Genomic DNA, 17,576 nt, shown 5'->3' on the forward strand with positions numbered 1-17,576 from the left:
GGTACAGGTTTGGCCATTGTTATTATGGGTAGTCAGGGGTGCACAGTGTCACCTGCCATCCAGGCTGGAGTATCCACTGTCCTGAGTCACCCTGTGACAGGGACAGAGTGGCCAGACCCTCATCCATGTGGCAAGGTTCCAGGCACTGGTTTCCTCTGGTTGGGAGGACTTTCCTTGGCTGGGTGGGGCTTCAGCTCCTATTTTAGGTTGTAAATGTCTTTGCCTTCTGGGAGGGACCTTCTGTGAGTGGCCAGCACACTTCTGCAAGAAAGCTCTGGAAACCCTCAGACTCACTCACACACGTCACTCCTCCACCTCAGGCATAGGTCCATTTGGATTCTTCTAGGTCACATGGTCCAACCATAGCCCGCTTAAACACAGTGTGTGGTTTGGATGACTCCAGGCCGAATCCTGTTTTTCCTTAGGAGCTGTGGGCGTCTGTGCCAGCCTGTCTTTGGCAAGTGTGGAGCAATGGAGCGAAGGCTGGATGAACAGAGAGAATGCCCCAGCCTCACAGCAGCCCCCAGATGCTGATGGAGACTTGTGTGGACCCCAGGGCCTGGCACAGGTGAGCACTATTTTTATGTCCTGGGGAGGTAGCAGCCCTGTCCACTCAGTTTGTCCTCCTGCCTCTGACTTAGCAGTGAATGCGCCCTGGGGGCCATTCACAGCTGTGGGAAGTTTGTGAGAATCGATTTCTTTACGGCATAGGTCAGTTCTGTTAAGTAAAAGAAAACTCTAGCCTGTGGTATGGTGATCCAGCTTCTTCCCGAAGGAAGGATTCATGGTGGCTCTGGTCAGCTCCCACAGCAAAACGGGGAGAGGTTCGAGGATGGTCAGAAAGCACAGCTGATGTCGGCAGATTGGTCAGGCTGATCACGACGGGAGGGTTTTCATCAAGGGGGTGGGTGGGATGGAGAGAGGCTGGTGTGGCAGAACACAAAGACTGTTCTACAGTGGGCACATCTGGAATGTGTGTTTGCACAGGGCGGGAAACCTGAAAACAGAGAACTCTTTTGGCTTGACTGCAGCAGGGTGAGATGGGAGCCCAGAAAGCAGGGGCAGGCAGGGGCTGAGAGGGAGTGTTTGGAACCTGGGCCACCAGGCTCACCACCTCTGCACAAAGTGGGCTTTGTACTCAGATGGGTTAGTGTGAATCTCCAGACACGTGTCCCTGTGAGCCAAGGCAAGGAAAGCCTTGCCCAGGGGGTTCAGCTCACTGCCTAAGACCTCCATGACAAATCCCCCAGCGGTGATGCTCTGCAGCACCTCCTTGAGGCCAGTCAGTGGACCTAAGACCACAGCCTTGAAGGTGAACCCTGCCTCATCACTACCCTACAGACACATGGGGACACCGCTTTGGTGCTGACGGCTCACTGGACCCCCAGAGACAAATATCTGCTCCATCTGAAGCAACATGAGGCATGAAGCCTCTGCTCCTCCTGGGGAAGCGGACCCGGTCAAGCGTCCACTGCCCTCCTATCCCTCTTCTGGGGCTCACCTGCTTGGCTCTGGCTAGCCAGAGGCTTTCCTGCCCACACCTAGCTCAGACAAGATGTCATCAAAACCTAGAATAAACAGCTGGCCAGAAGAGCCAGGAAGACCTATAGCTGGATGAAGGACCAACAGGGAGGTCCTGCCATGGAGGGCAGGCTGCAAAAAACCCATCAGTTTTACTTTCAGAAGCCCTTGCCACTGTGGCGCCATTCCCGTTTGCTGTTACCGCTGGAGCACCTATTGCAGAGGGCAGGAAAGGGTCTGATCATGTGCATCCTGTCCCCGGCCCCACCCTGCCACTGTAGTATGAAGGCACCCTCCTCAGTGGCTGTGCACATCCTCACAGAACCCACAGTGACTTAAACAAGACTACAGAAAGCCACAAAATACCAAATACCTCTTCTGGTGACCTCTGAAATACTTCAGCTCAGGAAGGTGCGATCTCTTGCTTGGTACCTGGGGCAAATCCTGCTTTGGGGGAAACTCTAGATCACCCACTCTAGCCACAGGCATCATGCAGGTTTCTACCCAACAGCCCCGAGTATCTGGCTAAGCTACTCGATCTCAGGACAGCAGAGGGCCTCAGATGGCACGTGGCACCTGGTGACAGGGACGGTCAGCTCCACGACAGGGCCAGTACCACCGGTCCTGAACAGGGATTTAAAGGTGAGCCTGCTCCTCAGCACTCCCCAAGCTCAGCCTTGTGGGAAACGTGCCACCCACACAGCAGTGTGTAAGGCAGAAGGGTGGCGATAAACAAGTGCAGACACCTCCCAGGGTCCTGGTCTCACCCACTCTGGGTCCAACCACTCTTATCTCTGGTGCTCATAGAGGGGGAAGTTGAGAAAACACAGGCCTTAAATAGCCATAAAGGGTGCTCCCATTTAATATGCTGCCAGGGAAGGTGTGTGCTCGGGTTCCTGGAAAGAAGGTTGAGGGGGACGCTAGGAGGCCTACTGCCTTGGTCTGACCTCACAGGAGGGTTCCGCCTTCTAACCCATAGGCCCATGGGGCTCCTACTCTGCAAAAAGTACAGAGTCTGTTTGAAGCCAGCCAGCTCTGCACAGCTGGACCATTGGTTACTGACTGGAGTGCCCATCTGGCCCACAGCGCATGGGGGCCGGGAGGAGTACTGAAGCTCCTAGAAGCCAGTGTCTGTGTGTACGTGTGCGTGTGTACACAGTTTGTATTGGGTGTGTGCCCAAGCATATTCGTATGTGTGCCTGTTTGTAAAGATGTGCCTGTGCGTGCATACACACATGTGCATGCATGTTTGCATGTTCATGTGCCTAGTGTGTACTCACACGCACACACATCTACACGAGACAAAAGGCATAATGTACCTTATCTGCAAAACTCGAGAAAAGCAAACAGGAAACTGCTTTTACCCTTACCTTAAGGAAGGTAATTTTCTCAATTCCTAAATAAATGTTTAGAACCAGATAGCCTTGGGACCAACAGGACAATCAAGGACAGATAGACAGACAAACTTGCACTGTCCACTGTGACAGCCAGTGAGTCTGGCGCTGCCTTTTCAGATCCCTGGGCTAGAGGTGGTCAGAGGCTGGTGGCCCCTAGCTGGCCCTACACACTACTATGATGTCAGTCCAAGCTCTCCTCCAAGGTCACACCTCTGTGCAGAGGGTTGGCTAGGGGCTAGAGTGGGACATCAGGCCATGTACGTGAAGCAGACATAATGACTCATCAGCGGGTCCACCCCAGTCTGCAGGGCAGGAGATGGGAATGGAAACATTTACAGAGCCAAGGCCAGGGGTGCTAGAACAGAGGAGGAGAAGGCGGCGACAGAGGGGATGGGGGGATGATGGAGGGGATGGAGGGATGATGGAGGAGATGGAAGGATGATGGAGGGGATGGGGGGCTGATGGAGGGGATGGGGGCATGATGGAGGGGGGTGGGGGGACGATGGAGGAGATGGAGGGGATGGAGGGACGATGGAGGGGATGATGGAGGGGATAGAGGGATGATAGAGGGGATGGGGGGATGATGGAGGAGATGGAGGGGATGAGAGGGATGATAGAGGGGATGGGGGGATGATGGAGGAGATGGAGGGGATGAGAGGGATGATGGAGGGGATAGGGGGATGATGGAGGAGATGGAGGGGATGGAGGGACGATGGAGGGGATGGGGAGATGATGGAGGGGGTGGGGGGAATGATGGAGGGGATGGGGGGATGATGGAGGGGGTGGGGGGGACGATGGAGGAGATGGAGGGGATGGGGGGATGATGGAAGGGATGATGGAGGGGATAGAGGGATGATAGAGGGGATGGGGGGATGATGGAGGAGATGGAGGGGATGGGGGATGATGGAGGGACGATGGAGGGGATGGGGGGATGGGGGGATGATGGAGGGGGTGGGGGGACGATGGAGGAGATGGAGGGGATGGGGGGATGATGGAGGGGATAGAGGGATGATAGAGGGGATGGGGGGATGATGGAGGAGATGGAGGGACGATGGAGGGGATGGAGGGAGGTGGGGCTGCAGGGTAGATGGAGCACAGCAGGTTGGGCACAGGAACCCATCTCCCAGGGCAGCTCTGGCTTTCCACCCACCAGCTTTGGACTCAGCTCCCCAACTCACTGTTTACCTCTGAAAACTCACCCACTGTGTCCACTGCCTGGCTGGGAGGTCTGTGGGCATTACAGCCAACTTGTGAATCCTCAAAAGACTCATTCTGAAACTGACAGAATTGTGGGGGTGGTGAGGAGCCATCAAGTCCTTATGTGGCCTGTGGTTCAGCCTAGTATGCCGAGGTCACTTTACCACCTTCTGTACCACACACATAGATGGCCACCCCCATGCCACCTGTGGGTCACAATAGAATCTCACACATTTATGCCATATCTGTGCAGAACTTGTGAGCCCTGCTGCAAATATCTGCAAGTGTGACTTGGGAGGGTCTGTAGAGCATCGTGCCTATGTGGGAAGGGCTTGGGAAGCGCTCTCGTGGCCTTTGGGAAGTGCCTGGGCTGTGCCCACCCTGTTTCCCCCACCTAAACAGTGCTGACCATACTAACAGGAACCATTCTGAAGGACTATTTACAGAGTGGTGGCCAAGAGCCATTGCAGGAACACAGCATTCTCAGACGCTAGCCTGGGGGAGCTCCCAGGGGACACAGGGCTGACCTTGGCAGCCCTTCTGCAGGGCTCCGGAGGCCCCAGGTTCTCAGCCTGAAACACGTCCATGGGGTGTCTGTCCCTCTTCCGTGGCATTCTGGATTCTCTAAGAAGCTGGGTTGGACTGTGGTAGGAGAGTAGGATGGGCTGCCACCCTGGAAGATTGGCAGCCTCAACTGACCCTAGAGCTAGCCACATTGCTCTCAGATACATGTCCAGAAAAAAAGAAAGTGTTTGTACCAGAGGGCTAAGAGCAGCTGTCAAAGAGCGGCTGTCTAACACTGTTGGGACTTCTTATGACAAGAAGGAACTGTTAGTGGGCAGGCAGTGATAACCAAGACACACAGTGCCAGGGAGGTAGGCGCCTCCTGTGTGCAAGGAAGCGAGACCTGAAGGTTCCAGAGACCTACCACGTGCTAATCTGGAAATGTTGGAGTTGCAGGAGATAAAGCAGACAAATGGCTGCTGAGGCTGAGTGCCAAGAGCAGTCAGTGAGGGAGCTGTGTCAAAGGGCTGTGGCCAGATCCGAGGTGGTGCTTGCCAAGAAGAAGAGTGTGTGTCATTTCTACAGATTCTTTTCGAAATGATCTTGAGAAGAGGTTCAAGCTCCCAGTCACACTAGGCTCAGATCTCGTCCCCCAGGCTGACCCAGGCAAATTAAAGAAGGCCGTGGCTGTCCTGCCATACACGTGAACTGAGGTTCCAGTGCATTATCAGACACAAGCACTCCCGAGTACCCACTAGTGTGCAGCACTACCCAATGAGAGAACACGGGCAGCCAAGCTCAGGCTGGCTTCCTGTGTAGCCCCGCTGGCCTCCCTCATCCTCTTTCCATCCAGCTTGGGGTTGACTGTGGAGGAAGGGCATAAAGGTATGCCAGGGAGTGTCGTACACAGGGAAGTCACACTGCATAAAGTAGAAAGGCTCTTGGCTACTCCTTCTCTAGCTGGCCTCTCCATGATAGGACTGGGGCACTCTGAGGGCCTGGGAAGGAGACAAGCTCACCTAGTCTGCATGGGTTTCCATCCCCCCACTCAAGATTTATGTTTATTATAGATACAGTGTTCTGCTTGTATGTATCCCTGAAAGCCAGAAAAGGGCACCAGATCTCATTATAGATGGTTGTGGGAATTGAACTCAGGACCTCTGGAGAGCAGCCAGTGCCCTTAACCTCTGAGCCATCTCTCCAGCCCTCCACCCACTCTCCAGGGGAAAAGCACAGGATGGCACTTTTGTAAAACCCTCCACTTGAGCAGGGCCAGGTACAGGAAGCAGCGCCCCCAGGCATGGCTGGGCTGCACCAGTGTCTGCTCAGGGATCCATCCTTTCTTCTCACATTCCCAGCTGAGAAGGGATACCGGTACCCAGTACATAGAATGCTGAGACCCAAGAACTGAGGTGATGAAGCCCTGGCTAGAGCATTCGGGACCTGAGTGAGGGTCCTCCAGTAGCAGGCTCCTTCCTATGGATGAAAGCACATAGTCTCATAGGACCAAGGGCAGGCACCGTCCTGGCTTCCCCAGGCTGAGAACCAGAGGCAGGCCACAGCCAGAGCTTACTGCTACCAGCCAAAAGAGCCCTTGGTGATGCATGGCCACAGACATAGGGCCCAGTAGCACACTGCGCACCCGAGGCATGAAGTGGCTTCAGATACATCAGATGTCTGCTCAGCAGCTCTGCTTCCTGACCGTGGCCAGAGATCACAAGACAACTTCCCATTCCACCTGACAAGACAGACTTCAAATTGCTTCCTCCCGAGCTGGCCATGGTTCTTCATTTCCACACCACTGGCTCCATAAGCGCCGGCAGCTGGAAGCCATCACAGCCACTGCTGTGTCTTTTCAGACTGAAAGAGATAGATGGGATGAGGAGCCCGCAGGCCCATGGGGAGTAGAAAAGGCTGGTCAGCGGCAGCACTGTAAACATCCCAACACATCTCAGACTCATCAAAGTCAAGTCCAGTGCGGCATGGCAGGGCCAAGAATGGCCACCTTCCTGCTGCTCGGGATACCCAGAGAGAACTGTCCTCCAGGTCTGATGGGCAATGGGGTGAACAGGATGGCAGCGCACAGTGAGTACACTGATGACTGGGGCAGGACCCGGAAGTCCAGAACACAAGAGGCTTGAGGACAGACGAAGGCTGGCCTCGACTCCTGAGTCTACAATAGCGTGCATTGTGAAATGCTCAAAATTAGTTTAAAAACACATTTATAGGGGCTGGAGAGAGGGCTTGGTGGTTTAAGAGCACTGGCTGTTCTTCCAGAGGACCTTGGTTCAATTCCCAGCACCCACGTGGTGGCTCACGATCATTTGTAACTTCAGTCCCAGGGGATCCTACATCCTCTTCTGACTCCATTGGGCACCAAGTGCACACATAGTACGCAGACACACATTCAGGCAAAACAGCCATACACATAAAATGAAAATAACAATAATTCACAAACTTTAGTGATAAAAAAACATTATAAAAACAAAGAACTTGGGGCCCGCTCAGTGGTTGGCAGGGCTGGCTGCTTTTCCAGAGGACTGAATAACTCCAGTTCCAAGGAATCAATACCATCCCCCCATTCTGGTTTCCTGAGGCACCTGCACTCATATGTGTGTGCGACTGAACACACAGACAGACAGGCAAGCAGGCAGGCAGGCAGGCAGGCAGGCAGGCAGGCAGACACCCCTAAAGCATTCCCAGGTCTGTGCACTCTTGCCTCTAAGTTCATGCTCTTCTCCTTCGTCCTCTACACACTCTGATCTCCCCTGCCCATCTCTGCTTTCTGTCTGTCTCATTTCCCCGGTCAGGAACCTGTCTGCAAATGAAACAGTACCTCCCTCCATGTTTTGTATAAACAACTGCCGCTGTAGCCTTTGGTTTTGTTACTGTAGAGAAACACAGATTCTTTATACAACACATGGGGGGGGGGCATGTCAGCGAGCTGCAGGTATCTTGAACTACAAGCCTGAAACACAGAGAAGAGCAGACACACTGAAAGAGGCTAGGATTTACACCCTCAAAGTGTGCTGCACTCAGCGACATACTCAGGCCAGCGAGCCTCTAACTCCTAAACCTCCCCACACGGCGCCACCAACTGGGGACCAAGTATCCAGATACCTGAGCCTATGGGCAACATCTCATTCAAAATACCAACAGAGATACCCAAAACCTTCGTTTGGGTACAGAGCAGGTACATCACCAAGGGCATGGCAGCTCCAAGGAGCTTAGCAAAACCATGCAGGTTGCTACTGATGGCGGGGAAAGCTGGCTGGTTATATCTGCTCTCTACTTCAGAGCCACACATCAGTAAATTGTAGTCACACTATATGCATGAGCCAACACACAAACCCATTACTCCCCCTTCCCGCCCCCCCACCAGACATGTGGTCCATCTTCAGAACAAACAAAAGCTGGCTTTGGAACTAGGCCAGCCTTCAGGAATCCCATTAAAATTATGGCTCCAGTTTTATCACCCTCCATTTCCTTTGAATAAAAAGAAATATTATATCCTAGCCTCCATTACTATTGAGTTAAATTTTAAAGGGAGGAGGGGGCTATTTGTATGGAAACAAAATTATTTCATTTACCGAAGATGGGCCAGCAAGGATGCTGGGGCTGTCAAGTGTCCCTATTTAAAGCCCTGTCCAAGAATTTACAGCTACTGATTTCTGGGCAGGAGGCCCAGGGAGCTCTCACAACATCCCAGCCCCCATAACATGGCACCCCAATTTCTAGAAAAAAGTTCCTACAAAGGTCAAAACTGGCCGAAATGTTCTAGAATGTCGTAGTTTCAGATGCAAAGGCATGCCTGTCCCTAGCAATGACAGCAAGTGCTGGTGACTCAGTGCTAGGGCCCCTAAGACCTGTTGCAGGGAAATTGCCAACTGAACCCTTCATGGGAGACAGGCCACTGCCAAGAGCCATGCTCAAAGGCCATTGTTAGCTGCTGAGCAACAGGGGCTCCTTGTGGGTCAGCAGTGAGGGTGCCTGGAGCCTCTCTCAACTCACCCTGTACCTTTTAGCACCAGGCTCGTTGGAGACTGAACCAGATCCCTTGCTCTTGACACCAAGACTGAACCCTGACATCCTTCTGCTCAGAGGATGGCAGTAGGCACCCCTGGAAATCTTGTCCCTTGTGTAGCACAGGTGTCCCTCACTGGATCAGCCACATGGCTACATAGCATGTGCTTCTGTTGCAGGTCTGACAGCTCTCCTGAAGATGGACCGGCACAACATGTCCTGGGTCCGCTACCCTAGCCATGTGTCCCCAGCTGTGGAGGATGTCATTGCAGCACAGAGCATCATTTCTAGGTGCATGCATGTGTATGTAGCAGTGTGTGTCCCATTGAGCCTAGTGACGGGGCTCTTCAGTCTGAGCGTGTTCATCCGGGACCGTGCTAGGCTGGAGGTGCTGGACAGGCTCCTTGCAGGCCTCACAGTCACTAGCATCTTGGTGACTCTACTGTCCCTCAATGCTGCTGGCCGGCCTGACTACATGTCCACGACAAACCTGGGCTGTGGGGCCCTCTCATTCTTCTCCAATGTCTGCTACTTTACTGCCCAATACCTGCAAGGGGCCATGCTTGTCCTGTCTCTTCTGCCAGGATCTTCGGGCTGCCAGCTCTTGGTGAGACCTGTGGCAAGTCTAGCTGCCACCGGGGGCTGTGCTGTGTGCAGCTCGCTCATCGTGGTGTCCCTGCTGGGCACATCTGGGGAATTACATGCAATCACCATGTGCCAGGTAGATCCACTGGTTGCATGGCCCGAATACGAGATTGTCAAGTTCAGCCTGGGCTTTGCACTTGCCTCAAGCTTCCAGATGGTTCTCTTCCTCCTGCACACTACACAGCCAGCCTGGCGGGTGGCTCCTGCTCCAAGAGACACAGCCTCTGGGCGCTGGGTGGTACTAGCCGTGACTCTCAACATGTTCGCCTGTAGACTCTTCTTCAACGCGGTCCTCCTGCATCGGGCCCAGCTGAAACTTCAGAAGGATTTGGGATCCCCCTGGGATGAGCTGCTCATGAACCTTGCAGAGCTAGCCCTGTCTGGAGAGAGCTGCATCAACTTGGTAGCCACTCTCCTCCTCCACACACGGTGTAGGCTTGCGTTGCTGAGCCTCCTTGAGCACCTCACACAGAGATGCAGGCGGGGACCAGACAACAGCATGCCCTTGAGTAGGGTAGGGGGCTAGACAGAGCCTGCCTGCTGGCACAAGCCACACCCCTTCCTGTTCAGGGAAGAGTGACTTTCCCGGGAGCTTGGGGAGGCAGGGTTCATGTGTTATGGATGTTGTTTAACAAACACAAGCTTGCCAGTCGCTGGTGGCTCATGCCTTTAATCCCAGCACTAGGGAGGCAGAGGCAGGCGGATCTCTGTGAGTTCGAGGCCAGCCTGGTCTACAGAGCCAGTTCCAGGACAACCTCCAAAGCAATACAGAGAAACCCTCTCAAAAAAAAAAAAAAAAAAAAAAAAAAAAAAAATACAAGCTTGCTCCCAGATCAATAGCCTCACCTTGAGGAACATTCAGGTCAAGGACACAATGGCATGGGTACAGAGGCTGACCAGAGACCACGGGTCTGCTGGAGGGTGTCTTGACTATAGACTACCATGCCTGCTAGTGGTCACCCTCCATTCCACAGCCCAGTCTGATGGCACAGGAAGGGCATCGAGGAAATAAACATAGCACTCATCTGGCTTTATTTTATTTTTTTAAATTATTTTTATCTTATGTGCATTGGTGTTTTGCTTGCATGTGTGTCTGTGTGAGGGTGACAGATCTCCTGTCACTAGATTTACAGACAGTTGTGAGCTACCATGTGGTTGCTGGGAATTGAACTCAGGACCTCTGGAAGAGCAGCCAGTGCTCTTAACAACTGAGCCATATCTCCAGCCCAGCTTATTTGTTTCTCGAGATAGGATGTCACTACAAGCAGCCTAGGCTGGACTTGACTCCTGAATGCTGGGACTACAGATGCGTCACCACGCCTGGGTACTTATTTGCCGTATAGCGACATTACATTCTGCTTCTATGCAGTCGTTGCCACAGCTTTCAACTGTCAGAGAACATGGGCAACAGAATTCCTGCCAAAAATCTCCTTTACATTTACCTTGTAAGAATCAGTCATCACTGGGGCTAGAGAGATGGCTGAGCAGTCAGAGTGTTTTGCAGAGGACCTGTGTCAGTTCCCAGGAGCCACATCTGGTGGCTCACAGGTGCCTGCCTGCACTCCAACTCCAGGAGGCTCCAATGCCGTCTTCCATGGACACCTGAACTTATATGCATACTCCTCCTGCCCCACCCCACAATTTAAAATACAAATAAATCTTTTAAAATCTGTTGTTGTCATTAAAGCATTAAGATTATCACCCATAAGTGGAAGGTCCCTGAAACAGCTGGTTTCCATCCAGTGACAATGGTGTCACCCAGGACTGTACTGCTACCCTGAGATCTGGCAGGTACCCAGGTGGCACAGAGGCTGCCGAGAGCTCCAGCATATCCAATGTTGGAACCTTGGTCTCCAGTGTGGTTTCCTTAGGGATCTTTATGCGGGATGCCCAGTTGGCAAAGTTCATAGACCCCCTCCCTGGCTTCCTGTCTCAACATGTGATCTCTCTGTCCAGTGTGTTCTCACCACCAGCTCCCACCAGGATCCAATCAGCTTCTCCGATGATCCCATCCATTGCCACCATGATCCCATCTACCCCCACCAAGATCCTATCAGCTCCTCCCATGACCCCACCCCTTCACACCATGATCCCATCAGCTTCCACCACCACAATTCTGCTCCCACTAGGATTCCTTCAGCCCCCATGACTCCAGCCATACTTCCATCTGCCCCAGCTAGGACCCCATCCACTATGGTAAAAACAAACAAACAAACAAAAACCAGGAGTGGCTTCAAAGAGACTAAACTGGATTTCTAACCTCTGAAACTGAGCTACAAAAACCCCCCTTCTTAATGAAGTACCCAGCCGTAACTATGCTGTCACAGCAAAGAAAAACTGACTAAACATCCACATCCCAAGACATCCCTGTCCTCTGGCTGGGGAGGATACTAACTAGCACTCTGGTAGCTCTGGGGTGGGCTCAGCACACACGAGCCATCAGCTGCCCTTGGATCAGCCTCTTATACCTTCACTCCGCTTACAGTCAATGTGCCCAGAGTAGAACTAACTGCCATGCAGGTTCTGGGGTGCTTTCTCCATGTGGCACCCTATTCTCCAAGTGCCACATCCCAACAATACCTACTCGCTCACTTTCCAGAAAGCCGGTCTCTTCCCCTCCACTGATCTAACCTGTTCTGCTCATCCCAGAACTCCTTCCTTTGTTGGGGGCCAGAGGATGCCTAAGGCAGGAAGCTGGTGAGTGCAAGGGTATTGCCCTGCCAGGACCAAATTCTGCACAGCCACAGCGGGCCCTCCTGGTATCACCATAGTCATCTCCTACATTTTGCTGTTCTTAGTGCCTCATGGTCAGTTCCCTCGAGTTCACACATGGCAGATGTAGAAGCTGCTAAGTTAATTTATAAATACCTGCCACGATGGATGCCCATAGCACATGGCTCAGGAGAAAAGAGATGGCAAAAAATCCTCTGTGTACTCAGGCTACTGGGAGCAGTGTGTCTCAGGACAGGGGCAGGAAAGAGGACAAACTGCAGCTCTCAACTCTCTGAGCTCCCCAGCATTCCAGGTACCGACGGAGTATATTTTAAAAGCCTGAACCTGCATTGGTGGCTCTCAAATAGTAAGATCCAGGTTTTTTTTAGGTGTAGTGTGTAGACTCGGAGACAACCTCAGTGTCAATTCCCAGGAAGTATCCACCATTTAAAAAAAAAATTGTTTTTTTTTTTTTTTTTTTTAACTTATCTTTATTTTCTGCATAGGGACCTTTTTTCCCCTGTGCATCATGTATGCAGTACCTGAGGAGGCCAGAAGAGGGTGCAAGCACCTCAGAATGGCAGATGGTTGAGTGGCCATGTGGGTGCTGGGAATTGAATGTGGGTTACCTGAAAGAGAAGCCAGTGCTCTTAACCTCTCTGATTCAGCTCTCCAGCCCATCCCCCACCCCACCCCCTGGAATTAGCCTATCAAGACTAGACTGGTTGCCCCAGGGACCCCCTGTCTGCACCACCTCAGCACTGACACTACAATTATAGGCTACCACACCTGACTTTACAAAATTCCAGGGGAGTCAAGCTGTCTTCTTCTAGCTGCCTCAGACACTGCATACATGTGATATACAGCAGCTGTGTATGTAAGCAAAACACCCAGCCGTACCTGATTTTTTGTGCATGGGTTCTGGGGGTCAAACTCAGGTTTTCCTTGCAAGTATTTTACTGACTGAGCTCCCTCCCCAGACCTGGACCTTTGTACTTTAAAAAGACAGTGAGCTGGGGATGGCAGTGCATGCCTATGACCCCAGCACTCATAGGCTCAGCCAAAAGGATCGTGACTCCAAGACCAACATGGGCTACATATGAGACCCTGTCTTAAATACAAAACAAAGCACAGCAATAAGAACAACAAAAACGGACCAGAAGGGAGCAAAAATTTAAGAACCACTGAGAGCTGGTTGGGGGAGGGGCTCCATTGCTGCAGCAGCAAGAGGTCATAGATTGCACCAGGGCCCTGTGAGAAAGATACGGAGCCAAAGTCCCCCTAGCAGGCTCTAGACTTAGGGCCTATTAGTTAGGCCCACTGGATTCTGTCTCTGTCTCCTGACGTGGCCCTATATCCATTACATTATAACTTCCTGATAATTCCTAAGAGCAAGGAAGGGTCTTTCTACCTGAGAAGCGAAGAGAATGATCTAGAGCAAAGCAAAGAGAACGATCTAGAACAAAAGACAGCCAATGGGACACCCCTGCACACACACACACACACACACACACACACACACACACACACACACACACAGAGAGCGAGAATACAGCTCTGGATGCTCTGATCCAGGGCAAGGGTGCAGGAACCCGCAGGGTTGAAAAGAAACTTGGAAGTGATCATGGGGTGGGGAGAGAACCCTCGAGTTCAGGCCTCCCTTGGCTAAGAAAGGGCTTGGGAGTTGTTAACAAGGGCCCACCTCCACCACTCCTTTCTGAGCCTCACTCCATCATCACTCCCCAGTGTCAGCAGCCTCTCTGAATAGCACTCAGGGCTCCCTCCACCGCCATCTGCACTCTGGGCTGCACATACTCACTTCTGGTTGCCAACACTCTCCAGGAATCAAAGGAAGCAACCAGAAAGCTCCCAGCAACCAAGGAAGGGGCCCAGCTGTCAACACTGTAAAGCTCTGATCTGCTCCCTACAGGCACAAGGCTGTGTGTGTGTGTTCTGAGTGCTGGGGGGGGGGGGGGTGGAGGGAGGCGGGTAGGTAGCAGCTGCAGGGCAGAGTGATGACACTCTTCTGGGGGTGCAAATTCCTTCCCACACTGGAAGACATGGCTACTGAACTGGCTTTTTCTGGGAAACAGCCCCAGATAGACCTAGATGGCACCTGCACTGTGCACATGGGATGCCTGGGTGTATGAGAACTCCCAAACCTCACAGGACCAGGACCACAGCACCTGGATGCTCCTAGGGTTCAGGCGCCCACTTCCACAAGAAGAGGGATGGCTCAGGAGTTGGGGAGACTGAGTCACAGCTCTGCACTGACAAAACAGCTTCGGCAGGCAGGAGTGGGCAGACTGGGCTGTGAGACCATCAGTCTCCTGTGCTCAGCCTCTCCAGCTCTGGTTCTTCCTTTATGAAGATGTCAGCCTTTCGACCTACTAGACACATATTAAAGTCAAGTATTAACTGTCATGAAGCACTTGTGTTGCAGAGTTAGAAGTCAGTGACATCTCCGGGCAGGGGTTAGGGCTCCCTATCTCCCCTGAGTCTGAACCATTAGAGAAAAATGCACAAACTGTGTCTGGGGAGATAGATTTTGGTAAAGATGCATGAGAACCTAACTTCAGATCCCTAATATCTACATGGGGTGGTGGTGCATGCCTTTAATCCCAGAACTCAGGATGCAGAGGCAGGCAAATCCCTGAGTTCAAGGCCAGTCTGTCTGCAGAGCAAGTTCCAGGATAGTAGGCTCCACAGAGAAACCCTGTCTCAAAGCAAGCAAGCAGCAAAAAGCATAGCATTCCTATAATCCCCATGTCAGGAATGGATAATGGAGGATCCCTGGAACTCACTAGCTGGCCTAACTGAATCAGCAAGCTCCAGGTTCACTGAGAGATCCCATCTCAAAAAAGGCGAACAGTGACTGAAGGAGACAGTGAACATTGGCTTCTGGCTTACACACATGCACGCGCATCCACACACACATGCATGAGCATAAATAAATGCCTACAATTTCTCCAAGCTTTGTACTGTTTCCCAATACACATGCTTGACACTTTAGGGGCAAACCAAATCATGCACGCAATCCTACAAATGCTTTTGATTGGCAGGCCGTTTCCCTAGGTGGGACCCAGGGAAGACCAGAAGAGCAAAGAGCATTGATGGCTGACTCAAAAACATGGTGATCACACTGGGTTCCTAACAGGACTAAGAAGTAAGGTGGCTTCCGTGATGAAAGGAAGTCACCTGCCTCACCCTGAAGAAAGCAGAAAGGCTGACACCTGTGTGTCCAACCTGCAGTCATGGGCCACATGTGTCCCACGACAGCTATGAATGGCCCAACACAGTTGTAGATAATTACAATGTCAAAGGGCCTTTGCAGAACTGTCTCATGTTACATCCATGCTCCAGGTGACCATGAGGAGTGGGAAAGGGGCTGGGTATTGCGGCACACTGGCCATACTCAGACTCTGGGACCATGTTCCCTAAGAGCTCTGACTGTCAGGCAAGAGGTGAGCCTGGACCCATGAGGTAGGCGCTGGGACTGTTCTGTGCTGTGGAAGTGGGCATGAAGACCAAGAGAGAGAAATCTGGGGGCAGTAGGGACCCCTGGAGGTACTCTGGCCCCTGACCCAGAACTTCAAAAGATGAAGGGTTGTGTGCAGCAGGGGGCTACGGTGAGGAGTTTATAATGGCAAAAACAAAGGGCTTCATTTTACTGGTACTTGTTCCATATATGGTCCAATACTGTCTGTACACTGAACGGGTGGAGTGCCATCTCAAGTCCCTCCCTTAAGCCTTGAGTCGTGTGTGTGTGTGTGTGTGTGTGTGTGTGTGTGTGTGTGTGTGTGTGTGTGGTGAATTCAGCAGCCTGGGCCCTTTCTTGTCAAGGTAGAGCAGCCAGAGTAGGTTCCTCAGACACAACACCATTATAAACAACTGTGGACTCGGGCACAAAACATAATACCAAACCCTCGAAGACATCCAACTCATGTGGGGACAAGCAGATCAGGAAGGACATGAGCATGGCTTGTATAAGGGCAAAGACCCTGGCCCAGACTCAGCCTCCAGCCTTGCCTTCAGCTGCAAATGCTCAAACTGTGTCCCTCAGACTATGTCAAGAAACCAAGGCCAGAGGCAGCCTGGCTCTGAAGGAATGCTCCTTAAGACTATCATAGAGCACTATAGGAGAGTGTGGAGGAAGCCCTCATAAACAACAGACTAACCACTGTATTCACAGACTCTTCTCCAAGGTCTCTCATCCTTATCCATACTAAAATCTATGAGGTCAGAAGGCAGAGATCCCTTCTACCTAGGTCCTGTCATGATGACATAGGTCCCAAGTGCTAGACATATGATGTGACTACCTGGTATGTTAAAGGGAGGCCTGGGCTCTGAGCAGGACACTCACCCAATGCTTCAGCTGCCACCCATGCACCTGTGCAAGATATCAGAGCACCTCAGGGGACTCCCCAGAACCCAGGAGGCAATGAAGGCACTCTCGCCATCCCAACCCCATGGAACCCTAAGCATGGGCTTGCAAGAATGGGGAATTTTTTAAGGGAGCAGCTATTTTTAAGTGGCACGCCTTGGCTATTTCAAGGCTTGGGTTTCTGTTTTATTTATTTAATTCAAAAGGAAGCTGTGTTTTCTCATGATCTGTTTCTTTCAAGATGGTGTCGCGGGCGTTTTTTAATGTTGACGTCATCTTGACTTGGTAAGCTGGTCCGATGGGCTCTTTATCATGCTGCTCAAATGAGAAAAAAACAGCACAGTAGTCGGGGCTTCTACAGTTCCAAAGGGTCCCGACTTAGTATTTTTCCATTAAAAAGAAAATTTAACACAGAACTCCGCTTAAAGATCTGTACAGGGCAGCAGGCCAGCGTTCCCTAGAGATGCCCCTGCAGCTGTCTGCATGCAGGTAATTGCTTTATTTAATTTTTTAGTATTGTATGTGCATGACTGTTTTACCTTCATGTATATCTGTGTATTGCCTTCATGCTTGGTGCCCAGAGCCCAAAAGAGGGAGTTAGACCCCCTAGAGCTGGAGTTACAGATGATGGTGAGCCACCAAATGGGTGCTGGGAGTTGGACCTGTGTCCTCTTCAAGAGCAACAAATGTTAACCCTTGAGCCATCTCTCTAGACCAGTACCTGTTCCTTCCTGTTGCATGTACTTGCCCTTTTAGGGAGCAGCATGTGCTGATTCCATCTGCCCTTAGGCCAGCAGAAACATGCACTATTCATGCTAAAAACACAAATGCCCATCTGTTGTGCCCAACCTCACAGCTTCCCAACACTCAAGAAGATACCAAGACGAAAACACACGGGGCTGCACTGAGGAGGTAGAGGCGGAACCCTGGGGTCTCTGGCCAGGCAACCTAGCTATACTGATGAGACCCAGGCCAATGAGAAACCCTGCCTCAAAAAACAAGGTGGACAGGAGGTTCTCCAGCCTCCACATCCACACACATGCATAAGCACATACATGAATAAGCACACACACACACACACAGAGAGAGAGAGATACAAAGAAAGCACAAATGAGACCAATTTAATTATTATGAATATCAAATAAGTTGACTGCATAGCTCAAGTCGGGGCTACCTACTGTCTGATCATGAAG

At 51.8% G+C, this 17,576-nt stretch overlaps 2 protein-coding genes across 3 annotated transcripts in view; one reads left to right on the forward strand and one right to left on the reverse strand.

The window, feature by feature from the left end:
• CUNH7orf50 (chromosome unknown C7orf50 homolog) overlaps positions 1-17,576 on the reverse strand; it is a 100,915-nt gene that overhangs the window by 46,081 nt on the left and 37,258 nt on the right. The window lies entirely within an intron of this gene.
• Positions 275-10,917, forward strand: LOC127237255 (uncharacterized). Of its 2 annotated transcripts, XM_051205402.1 has the most exons (3): positions 275-557; positions 5,887-5,895; positions 8,822-10,917. In XM_051205402.1, exons 1-3 carry the CDS (start codon positions 488-490, stop codon positions 9,811-9,813), a joined length of 1,071 nt encoding a protein of 356 aa, XP_051061359.1. In that variant the 5' UTR covers positions 275-487; the 3' UTR covers positions 9,814-10,917. The 2 variants fall into 2 exon arrangements, with proteins under 2 accessions (XP_051061359.1, XP_051061358.1); XM_051205401.1 differs by lacking the exon at positions 5,887-5,895 and having other exon boundaries at positions 275-568.

Source organism: Phodopus roborovskii, unplaced genomic scaffold, assembly GCF_943737965.1.
Source record: "Phodopus roborovskii unplaced genomic scaffold, PHOROB, whole genome shotgun sequence".
Classification (NCBI taxonomy): domain Eukaryota; kingdom Metazoa; phylum Chordata; class Mammalia; order Rodentia; family Cricetidae; genus Phodopus; species Phodopus roborovskii.

Coding starts and splice junctions, on each gene's coding strand:
- LOC127237255 (XM_051205402.1), top strand. CDS start 488: ATGAACAGAGAGAATGCCCCAGCCTCACAGCAGCCCCCAGATGCTGAT.